Consider the following 11,542-nt stretch of genomic DNA (forward strand, 5'->3'; position numbering starts at 1 on the left):
CAGGGTGATGGTGGCCTCATAGAATGAGTTTGGGAGTGTTCCTTCCTCTGAAAATTTTTTTGGAATAGTTTCAGAAGGATAGATAGGTGTTAGCTCCTCTCTAAATGTTTGGTAGAATTCACCTGTGGAGCCATCTGGTCCTGGACTTTGTTAGAAGTTTTTATTTTATTTATTTAATTTTTAAAAAATTTTTTCTTTTATTGCAGGCCTTTTAAATCACAGTTTCAATTTCAGTACTTGTGACTGGTCCATTCTTCTTTTCTGTTTTGTCTTGGTTTAGTCTTGGAAGATTGTACTTGTCTTTTTTTTTTTTTTTTTTTTTTTTTTTTTTTTTTTTTTTTTTTGCCATGTCTTGGGCCGCTCCTGCAGCATATGGAGGTTCCCAGGCTAGGGTCCAATCAGAGCTGTAGCTGCCAGCCTACGCCACAGTCACAGCAACGCAGGGATCCGAGTCGCGTCTGCAACCTACACCACAGCTCACGGCAATGCCGGATCCCTAACCCACTGAGAAAGGCCAGGGATCAAACCCGCAACTTCATTGTTCCTAGTCGGATTCGTTAACCACTGAGCCACGGCAGGAACTCCGGAAGATTGTACTTTTCTAAGAATTTGTCCGTTTCTTCCAGGTTGTCCATTTTATTGGCATATAGTTGCTTGTACTGGTCTCTTATGATCCTTTGTATTTCTGTGATGTCCATTGTAACTTCTTTTTCATTTCAAAGTTTATTGATTTGATTTATTGAGTCCTCTCTTTTTTCCTTGATGAGTCTGGCTAAGTGTTTATCAATTTTTTTTATCTTTTCAAAGAACCAACTTTTAGTTTCATTGATCTTTTCTGTGTTTTCTTCATTTCTGTTTCATTTATTCCATCTCTGAGCTTTATGATTTCTTTCCTTCTGCTAACTTTGGGTTTTACCTGTTCTTCTCTCTCTAGTTGCTTTAGGTGTAAAGATGGTTGTTTATTTGAGGTTTTTCTTGTTTGCTGAGTTAGGTTTGTATTGCTATATACTTTCCTCTTTAGAACTGCTTTTGCTGTATCCCATATAGGTTTTGGATTGTTGTGTCTTTGTTGTCATTTGCTTTTAGGTATTTTTTACTTTCCTCTTTGATTTCTTTGGTTGTTTAGTAGCATGTTGTTTAGTCTCCAGGTGTGTGGGTTTGTTTTTTGTTTTTTGTTTTTTTCTGTTTTCTTCTTGTTGTTGATTTCCAGTTATATAGCAATGTGGTTGGAGAAGATGCTTGATAGACTTCAGTTTTCTTAAATTTACCAAGGCTTGATGTGTGGCCCAGAATGTGATCTGTCCTAGAGAATGTTCTGTGCGCCCTTGAGAAGAATGTGTATTCCTGCTGCTTTGGACAGAATGTTCTATAAATATCTATTAAGTCCATCTGGTCTAATAGATCATTTAAGGCCCGTGTTTCCTTTTTGATTTCCTGTCCATTGCTATAAGTGAGAGTATTAAAGTCCCCCACTATTATTGTTACTATTGATTTGTCCTTTTAAAGTTGTTAGCAGTTGCCTTATATTTTGAGGTGATCCTGTGATGGGTGCATATATATTTACAATTTTTATATCTTCTTGAATTGATCCTTTGATTATTATGTACTGTCCTTCTTTGTCTCTGATAATAGCCTTTATTTTAAGGTCGATTTTGTCTGATACAAGTATTGCTACTTCAGCTTTCTTTTGATTTCTGTTTGCATGGAATATTTTCTTCCATCCTCTCAGTTTGAGTATGTATGTGTCCCTAGAACTGAAGTGGGTTTCTTGAAGACAGCATGTATATAGGTTTTGTTTTTGTATCCATTGAGCCAATCTCTGTCTTTTGGTTGGGGCATTTAGTCCATTTACATTTAAGGTAATTGTTGAAATGTATGTTCTTACTGCCATTTTATTAACTGTTTGGGATTTGGTTTTGTTGGTCTTTTTTCTTCCTTTCTTTTGTTCTCTTGTGGTTTGATGACTATCTTTAGTGTTGTGTTTGGATTGCATTTTCTTATTTGTGTGTGTATCTATTATAGATTTTTGGTTTACAGTTACCATGAAGTTTGATATAGGAGTCTATATATGTGTATACAAGGTTAAAATTGTTGGTCTCTTAATTGCAAGTGCATCTCCAGTGTCCTGCATTTGTACCCTTCCTCTTTCCATGATTTCTGGATTTGGTAGCATATATGTATGTGAATGATTTCCTACCTTTACTACATGTATGTCTTTACAGGTGAGCCTTGTCATTTGTAACATTTTTGTTTCTAGTTGTGGCCTTTTCATTTCCACCTAGAAAAGTTCCTTTAGTATTTGTTGTAGAGCTGGTTTAGTGTTGCTGAATTCTCTTAGCTTTTGCTTGTCTATAAAGCTTTTGATTTCTCCTTCAAATCTGAATGAGAGCCTTGCTGGGTAGAGTATTCTTGGTTGGAGGTTTTTTCATTACTTTAAATATATTGTGCCACACCCTTCTGGCCTGCAGAGTTTCTGCTGAAAAATCTGATAACCTTATTGGGGTTCCCTTGTATGTTACTTGGTTCTTTTCCCTAGCTGCTTTCAGAATTTTCTCTTTGTCTTTAATTTTGGTCAGTTTGATTAATATGTGTGGGTGTTCCTCCTTGGGTTTATTTTATATGGTACTCGCTGTGCTTCCTGGAATTGAGGGAGTGATTCCTTTTCCATGCTAGGGAAGTTTTTGGCTATTATTTCTTCAAATATTTTCTCTGGCCCTTTCTCTCTCTCTCTTCTCCTTCTGGCACCCCTATGATATGGATGTTGGTGCATTTAACGTTGTCCCAGAGTTCTCTTAGACTGTTTTCATTTCTTTTCAGTCTTTTTTCTGTTCTTCATCAGTGATTTCCACTAGTTTTTCCTACATCTTTCTTATTCATTCTTCTGCCTCTTATCTTCTGCTGTTGGTTGCTTCTAGTGAATTTTTTATTTCAGTTACTGTATTTTTCATCTCTGCTTAATCCTTAAATCTTCTATTTCTTTGCTCATTGTTTCTTATAGTTTATCTTTACCTCCAAGATCTTGAATCATCTTTACTATCATCAGTCTAAAGTCTTTTTCATGGAAGTTGGTAATCTCCAAATCACTTAGCTCCTTTTCTGGGCCTTTTTTCTTTCAGGCTTTATTTGAGTCACAATTCTCTGCCTTTTCATTTCGTATAGATTTTTGGATGTGGTTATAGATTCTTTTGCTTCTGATGTCTGCCCTCCTTGTGGCTGAAGTTGGTACAGGGACTTGCTGCAGGCTTTCTGATGGGAAGGACTGGTGCCTGCCCACTGGTAGGTAGAGCTGATTCTTAATCCTCTGTTGGGTGGGGCTTTGTCTCTGGGTGGCATTAGAGGTGGCTGTGTGCCTGGGGGGTCTTTAGGCAGCCTGCTTGCTGATGGGTAGGGCTGTGTTCCCGCCTGGATTGTTTTTGGGCCGGAGCTTCTCAGCCCTGAGGATGGGACCAGATTTTTCCAAAATGGCCACATCTAGAGGAGCACACGCTGATGATTTTTCCAGAGACCTTTGCCTCTGATGTCCTTCCCCTACAGCAAGGCACAGTCACCCCCTGTTTTCCCAGGAGATCCTCCAAGAACTGCAAAAGGTCTGACCCAGATTCCTGTGGAATATCTGCTTTGCCCTAGGACCCAGTGCACATGAAAGCCCGTGTGCTCCTTTCAAGAATGGAGTCTGTTTCCCCCAGTCACGTGGAGCTCCTGCGCACAAGCCTCACTGGCCCTCAGTACCAAATGCTCTGGGGGGGGTCCTCCTCCTCCCACCAGTGCCAGATCCTCAAGCATGGGAATCTGACATGGGGCTCAGAACTCTCACTCCCATGGGTGGACCTCTGTGATACAATTACTTTCCAGTCTGTGGACTGCCTACCGGCAGGTAGGGGTTGCTTATATCACATAATTGCCCCTCCTACCATCCTGAAGGGGCCTTCTCTTTGTCTTCTGGGATAGGCTGTCTTTTTTGATAGTTGGAAGTCATTTGGTTGAAGGTTGTTCAGCAGTTGGTTGTAATTTTGTTGCTTTTATGAGAGAAGATGAGCTCCAGTCCTTGTACTCTGCCCTCTTAATCCCATCTGCATTTGGATTCTTAACCCAGTGGGCCCATGGCAGGGACTCCAAAACTTAGATTTCTTGATAAGAGAGTAGAATATTGTTAGCGTTTAAACATTTGCAAGTGATAGAAATGATATTGACTATTTCAGTGCTTATGTATATTAAAGAGAAATGACATAATTCACCTTTTCAGTTTTACCTGATCATCACAGTAGATCTTTGAGGTAGCCAGAGACAGAGAGAGGAATAGTTTACTCATAACCACATGCCTAATCAAGTTGGCAAAGCTGAAACTTGAAGGAGGATCTGTGAGAACCCGGAGTTCTTACTGTACACCATTGCTTCCTCTCACAGCTCCCTATCTAGTGTTGGCATTGACCTGTGTTGTATGTCAAATAGAGGTATCGTTGTTTCTGTTACTCTTAAAACTTCTGGGCCCTTATAGATAGAACAGACATGGTAAAAATAAGACTGATTCAGGCTGAACCGTGGGGGAAAGAAAACACTTTCGGTTATTCAACTCCTACTTAAAGCAGGTACAACTGATTTGAATAAGAAAACTTTGAAGGTAATTGTATGTACAGGAAACAGTTGCATCCTGCGTTTTCCTCTGCTTTGAGTTTTTTATTCAAGATTTTTATGCATTGCCTACAAAAATGATAAGGAGTCAGTGAAAAAGAGGGCCTGTATTAAAAACTAATCTTCTACATTAGCATTGGCAATAATTAAAACTAAAGCTTTTGTGTCTAGCACAGGGAACTATATCTAATCACTTGTGTTGGAACACAATGGAGGATAATAAGAAAAAGAATGTATGTATATGTGTGACTGGGTCACTTTGCTGTACAGCAGAAATTAACAAAACATTGTAAATCAACTATGATAAATTTTTTTAACATTAAAGCCTTTATTATGAAAAAACGCTTTATATCGTAGTATGGTGGTAATGATGCTACTGTATACATTCGTTAAAATTCATTGAGTTATGCACTAAGGTCAGTGAATTTTACCTGTTGATTTAATAAAATTAAACCCATTAGAGAAGTTGATTTTGTTGATTTTTTTAACTATGTTTCTAAATAGACCAATCATCATATCAACACTTCCTGTCCTCTGTAAAACTGGCTTAGTCACATGGGAGAGAGCTCTTACTCATGTAGACTGAGATGGAACCTAAAAAGGGACACATTCACCTTTTTTAAATTTTAATTAGTCAATGAATTTATTACATCTGTAGTTGTACAATGATCATCACAATCCAACTTTATAGGATTTCCATCCCACAATCTAAGCACATCCCCCCACCCCCCAAACTGTCTCCTCCAGAGACCATAAATTTTTCAATGTCTGTGAGTCAGCATCTGTTCTGCAAAGAAGTTCCGTCTGTCCTTTTTTCAGATTCCACATGTCAGTGAAAGCATTGGATGTTGGTGTCTCATTGTATGGCTGACTTCACTTAGCATGATAATTTCTAGGTCCATCCATGTTGCTAAAAATGCTGGTATTTTGTTCCTTTTAATGGCTGAGTAATATTCCATTGTGTATATGTACCACATCTTCTGGATCCACTCCTGTCAGTGGACATTTAGGTTGTTTCCATGTCTTGGCTATTGAAAATAGTGCTGCAATGAACATTGGAGTGCATGTGTCTTTTCGAGTCATGGTTTTCTCTGAATAGATGCCCAGGAGTGGGATTGCTGGATCAAACAGTAGTTCTATTTTTAGTTTTCTGAGGCATCTCCATACTGTTTTCCACAGTGGTTGCACCCATTTACAATCCCACTAAGAGTGTACTAGGGTTCCTTTTTCTCCACCCCCTCTCCAGCACTTATTGTTTGTAGACTTTTGGATGATGGCCATTCTGGCTGGTGTAAGGTGGTACCTCAAAGTGGTTTTGATTTGCATTTCTCTAATGATGAGTGATGTTGAACATCTTTTCATGTGTTTTTTGGCCGTCCGTGTGTCTTCTTTGGAGAATGGTCTGTTTAGATCTTCTGCCCATTTTTTGATGGGGATGTTTGTTTTTTTGGTATGGCGCTGCAGAGGGTGTTTATAAATTTTGGAGAGTAATCCCTTGTCAGTCGATTCACTTGCAAATATTTTCTCCCATTCTGTGGGTTGTCTTTTTGTTTAGGGTTTTCTTTGCTGTGCAGATACTCTTAAGTTAAAGTCCCATTTGTTTATTTTTGCTTTTACTGTCATCGCTCTAGGAGGTGGATCTGAGAACATGTTGCTGTGGTTTATGTCAGAGCGATACATTGACTTTTAAAGGAAAGAGCACTATTAAAATAACAGTCTCTGTGTTTAACCCCCAGGAACATAGTAAGGAACATTGTTAGGACATCCTACGGCGGGACAATCAGCCTCTAGAGTATGTAGAATGAAGGTAGAGTTTGGGGAGTCCCCTGGTACCTTAGTAGTTAAGGATTCAGACTTGTCATTACTGTGGCTCGAGCTTGATCCCTGGCTTGGGAACTTCTGCATGCCACGGGGTGTAACCAAAAAAAAAAAAAAAAAGGATGATGTAGTTTTGGCAAAATGCTAGGAATTCAGTCATTGTCCACCATCTCTAATTATGATCGCAATTACAATACTAAGGGAAATAGTTGAAAAACTTTAATTTATATCTAAATCAGTCAAATGATTAATTCTCTTCTCAAGCCCTCTACTGTCTAAAAATCTAATATGTACATGTACACGCAAAGAGAAGGAGTCTCAGTACTATCTTGTTTTCCTTTGGGAGACTAAGGAAAAATTATATGAATATCTTTAGGGTTTTTTTTTTTTCTAAATTATCTGCTTGAGTACAGGGATTCCAGTTTTTCTTACTTTAAGATTTTAATCCTAGTATTGAAGAAAATGCAGTTTAAATTATCTCGAATTGTAGAAAATGTATAATAGGAGTTGGTAGTAGTGATAGATAGTAGGGTTTTTTAAAATGTTTTGAAAAGGTTGGTTTGTAAAAGCTATTGAATTGAGGTTTAATGGTTAATTTCTGTGAACTCTAACGGTGTTTTTAAAATCTTTCTTTATATAGGTGGTTTTGATGATAATTCCCCTCTGAGTTCAGTTGAGCGATATGACCCTCGAAGCAACAAGTGGGATTATGTAGCAGCCCTTACCACTCCCAGGGGCGGAGTGGGGATCGCAACAGTGATGGGCAAAATCTTTGCAGTTGGTGGCCATAATGGCAATGCATACTTAAATACAGTAGAAGCGTTTGATCCAGTGCTGAACAGGTACTTTCTATGTTTCCTTTATGCCTTGATGAAATCCTGCCATAACAGATTACTCCGAGCGCTCAAATGCTGCTAGATAGCGTTCATTGAAAACTTCTGGGCTGTCTTGCTGTCTTTCAAAACCAGTCCATCCATGCCTTGAGTAAAGTAAATCATGATTTGTTTTAAGGTAACATTCTTCCTCCTCTGTCTTTTCAGGTGGGAGCTTGTTGGATCTGTGTCTCACTGCAGAGCTGGAGCAGGTGTAGCTGTGTGTGCCTGTTTAACGAGCCAAATTCGAGATGTAGGTCACGGATCCAGTAATGTGGTTGACTGTATGTGACTCGAGTTCCAGTTGCCAACAATTTAGTCCTATCCGGTGGGCAAGAGAGACAACCAGGATTTTGTAGTGGCCACCTTTGAACAGTTTTAACTCCTACTAGAGTCTTACTTAAATCCGGGCTGCTGTATTGCGACTAAGTGCAACTTTTGGAATGGTAGCTGCAGAATGACTAGGAATAAAGTTAAAGCTGGTACTTCCCACTTCAGCAAATAATGAAGTAGGGAAGGGAGATAGTCTAACCCAAAACCATACCTCCTCCTCCAAAAAAAAGTTTAAATAGTGCCAAAACCTTGAGATTCCTTTTTTTAAAAAATGTGGACGAAACAAAATGTAAAATGAAGTCATTTGCTGAGCTTTACCTTTCACCTAAGGGAGTTAATCCTAGGCAGTGGACTTTTCCTAGAAAGGAGATTCCAAGCTATTCATCAACACAAGGATGTCAAGACACATAACAGACCTGCTTCATTTGAAGATCATTTTTACTTGGTGCTGATGAATTTATGCCTTGCTTTTTTCTAGGTGATTTTTCAATTTCTTGGGTAGTTACAGAAGTAGAAAAAATGTTTCATCTTTCTGAGTGCCCTTTGGCTGCATTTTCAGAAGCTTATAGGAATGCTTATAAGAAACCCCTAATTTCATTTTGAATTGTTAGGACATCAAAAGACCTAACTGAACTAATTCCATCTGAATGAATCTACACTTTTATTTTCTTCATTTCATGCAAAAAAGATTTGTTTTAAAAAAAAAAAATGGAGTTCCCGTCGTGGCTCAGTGTTTAATGAATCCAACTAGGAACCATGAGGTTGCAGATTCGATCCCTGACCTTGCTCAGTGGGTTAAGGATCTGGTGTTGCTGTGACTATGGCATAGGCTGGAGGCTACAGCTCCAGTTAGACCCCTAGCCTGGGAACCTCCATATGCCGCAGCTGCGGCCCTGGAAAAAAACAGAAAAAAAATTTTTTTTCATAAAAGGCAAAAAGTGAACCAGAGAAGATATTAAGGGGAGAAGGCGTTAGAGTCGACATTATTCTAATGCCCAGTTAAGACACCTTGAAAGGGATTGCTGTCCATTACATGACTCCCTAATGAGGGGACTCCAAAAATATGTTTAACGCTTCTTTGATTTAATCATTTCATTTTGAACCCAAGATTTATTATCTTTCTGTTTTTCTATTTGCCACCATCATAGTTTTTCTAACTGTACAGAATCTGGAGTTATTTATTATCAGAAAACGAATGCGTTTTTACGAAGACCCTTTGTGGACTGTAGTCTCCTGGATAGTTCAAGTCCATCATTACCAATAAAAGATACTGTAAAAACAGAGAAAGATTGAAACTACTGTTTTTTCCTGTGGTACTTAATTTTCTCCAGTTTCTTTATTGAATAAATAGGAAATATTTCTTTACATTAATTCAAAGCCAGGATATTGACACATCTCCTGATCTAACAGCTCATCATGGTTTTACCAGCATTATAGTGGCCTATTCATTTTATGTATATATTTTTATAAATATTTATGAAGATATTAAAATATGCTATTTTGTATTTGTAGTGCAGTTTGGTACCTCTTGTCCAGGCCGTCCTAAATTTTCCTTGAGTCATGCCTTGGAGTTTCGTGTCGTTTACTGCTGGTCAGTCATCTGGTTGACAAGGAAGCGGGGACAGTGAAGAACGCGGCCCTGCCCATTAGCTCTGGATTCATTGCCTATTAGCTGTGAGGATGGTCACTAGTGAATAGCAAACTGGGCTTGTCCGTGCAGCCAGGCAAAAAGCCACGGTGTGAGAGCCAGTGCCTTGGGTACATTAGATCAAAAGGAGAAAAGAAAAAAATTGTAAGACGGCATAGGTAAAGGTCTTTCATTCTTCCATGCTTATTGCAACATTATTCATTATTCACAATAGTCAAGATATGCAAACAACCTAAGTGATCTATCCACAGATTAACTGATAAAGAAAATGATACAGACATACAATGGAATATTATTCAACCTTATGAGGGAAGAAAGTTCTGTCACGTACAACGTGGATGGACCTGGAGGGCATTATGCTATATGAAGTAAGCCGGATACAAGAAAGACCGCTGTTACGTGATTCCACTTACATGAGAAATCGAAAATAGCCAAACTCTAGAAACAGAGAATACCACTGTGGTTTCCAGGGCTTGGAAGCGAGAGGAAATGGGGAGTTCTTCAAGGTGTGTCATTTCAGTTAGGATAGAGGAATACGTTCTAGAGATGTGCTGTCCAGCACAGTACCTTCGGCTAACAGTATGATATTGGACACTTAAAACTTTGTGGAGAGGGTAGATGTCATCATAGGTGTTTCACAACAAAACCAAACCAAACCAGCTTCAAAAAACAAAAACACCTCTGGTTGATGTATATGTATCTATTTTCTCTTATGTGTTTTGATGACATCACAGGTATGTTCGTATGTCCAAACTCATTAAACTGTATATACCAAAAAATAAAAAAATAAAAAATAAAGGTGTTTCATGAAGCAGATTTAAATGTTCCAGATACAGAATTCCCTGGTGACCTAGTAGTTAAGGATTTGGCATTGTCACTGCTGTGGCTCGGGTTACTGCTGTGGCTCAGGTTTGATCCCTGGCCCAGGAACTTCCGCGTGCTGTGGGCACGACCAGAAAAGAAAAAATATTCACAGATTATGCCATTTTTTGTTATCAGCTTGCGGGCAAGTCCATAAGTCATGGCTGGATCTAAACCAGTGTTCCCTTGTGCAATTGTTAGCATATTTCAGTCCATCCCAAAGGCATTTAATTCTGTAGCACTCACTGGATTCACTACAACTGGATGGATGTGGAAAATAAGGGTCAAAACCTGGCTTTAACTATTTCTCATGTCTAATGGAGTTCTTGTCTTATAATTCTTGTCTTCTGCAGTTACTAGTGTGTTCTATTTATTTTTGTGGGGGGGGGATCTTGATCTTACTGTTTTTGAGATTGTTTAAAATGTTTTTTTCTTGAACATATTTCTGCTTTGTCATGGGTATAGAATTTAGGAGCATGGTGATGTTACTTAGGTTACTGGTTTTCTCTCTACGGGAGTCATCTGACGTACTGAGTTGGTATCCTAGCTACCCACAAAATCTGAACTACTCACAAGGAAAGTGAAGTAAACAGAGCACGTGGCTGGCTCTTCTGTTATGTGTGTGCAGTCAGAAGCCTTGGAATACCTGGCAGTGGTATGAAAAGACTGATAATGGAATCAATGTGCACAGTCTTTTTATTAAAAACATATTCTTTGAGGCATGAAATGTGAATTAGTTTGAAGGAATTATGCAGTTGAAGGTGATTATATGCATTGGAGTAAAAGGATGAAATATTCAAAGAGGATGGCTACTTAACCTCACATGTTAATATCATCTATCAAAAAGATGAACTAAAATTCTGAAATTGTAAGTGAAAAAAGAAAAAGTAAAAATTTGCGTATTTCTTCGAGAACTGTTTCTAGGTGCTTTTTTGTGATTCTCCCATATAGATATTAAAGCTACTGCTTTTACTGTATTGTACTGCCACTTTAAAAACAAACTACTTGATATTGTTTTTGACTAATTTCACTATATTCTCTGTAATTGATTATTTTTTAAATGTTTGAATAAATTTTGTACTCCCTCTAAGGAGTATTACTCATTCTCTTTAATTCCTAAATGCATTCTAAACCTAAATAGTTAAATGCCTAGATAAGTTGTTGAAATTGCCTAAGCTACTCTTGCATACAGTAAACTTGAGCGTTATCTTTGTTCCTTTTTTCTCCTTGTCTTATATGATAGAAAATGCATATAGAATCTAGTTAGTTTCTTATTGGTTAAAACTGTTTGCCGGGGGTTCCCTGGTAGCGTAGTGGCTAAGGACTGAGCATTGTCACTGCTGTGACTCATGTTTAATTCCTGGCCCAGGAACTTCCACAT

General features: G+C 38.4%; 1 protein-coding gene across 4 annotated transcripts in view; it reads left to right on the forward strand.

The window, feature by feature from the left end:
* KLHL8 (kelch like family member 8) overlaps positions 1–11,163 on the forward strand; it is a 66,991-nt gene extending 55,828 nt beyond the window's left edge. For all 4 annotated transcript variants that reach the window (XM_021101776.1, XM_021101779.1, XM_021101777.1 and 1 more), the window contains exons 9-10: positions 7,088–7,289; positions 7,488–11,163. In XM_021101776.1, coding sequence (XP_020957435.1) covers positions 7,088–7,289; positions 7,488–7,611 — 326 coding nt within the window. In that variant the 3' untranslated portion in view covers positions 7,612–11,163. The remainder of the gene's footprint in view (positions 1–7,087; positions 7,290–7,487) is intronic.

This window comes from Sus scrofa, chromosome 8 (genome assembly GCF_000003025.6).
Source record: "Sus scrofa isolate TJ Tabasco breed Duroc chromosome 8, Sscrofa11.1, whole genome shotgun sequence".
Taxonomy (NCBI): Eukaryota; Metazoa; Chordata; class Mammalia; order Artiodactyla; family Suidae; genus Sus; species Sus scrofa.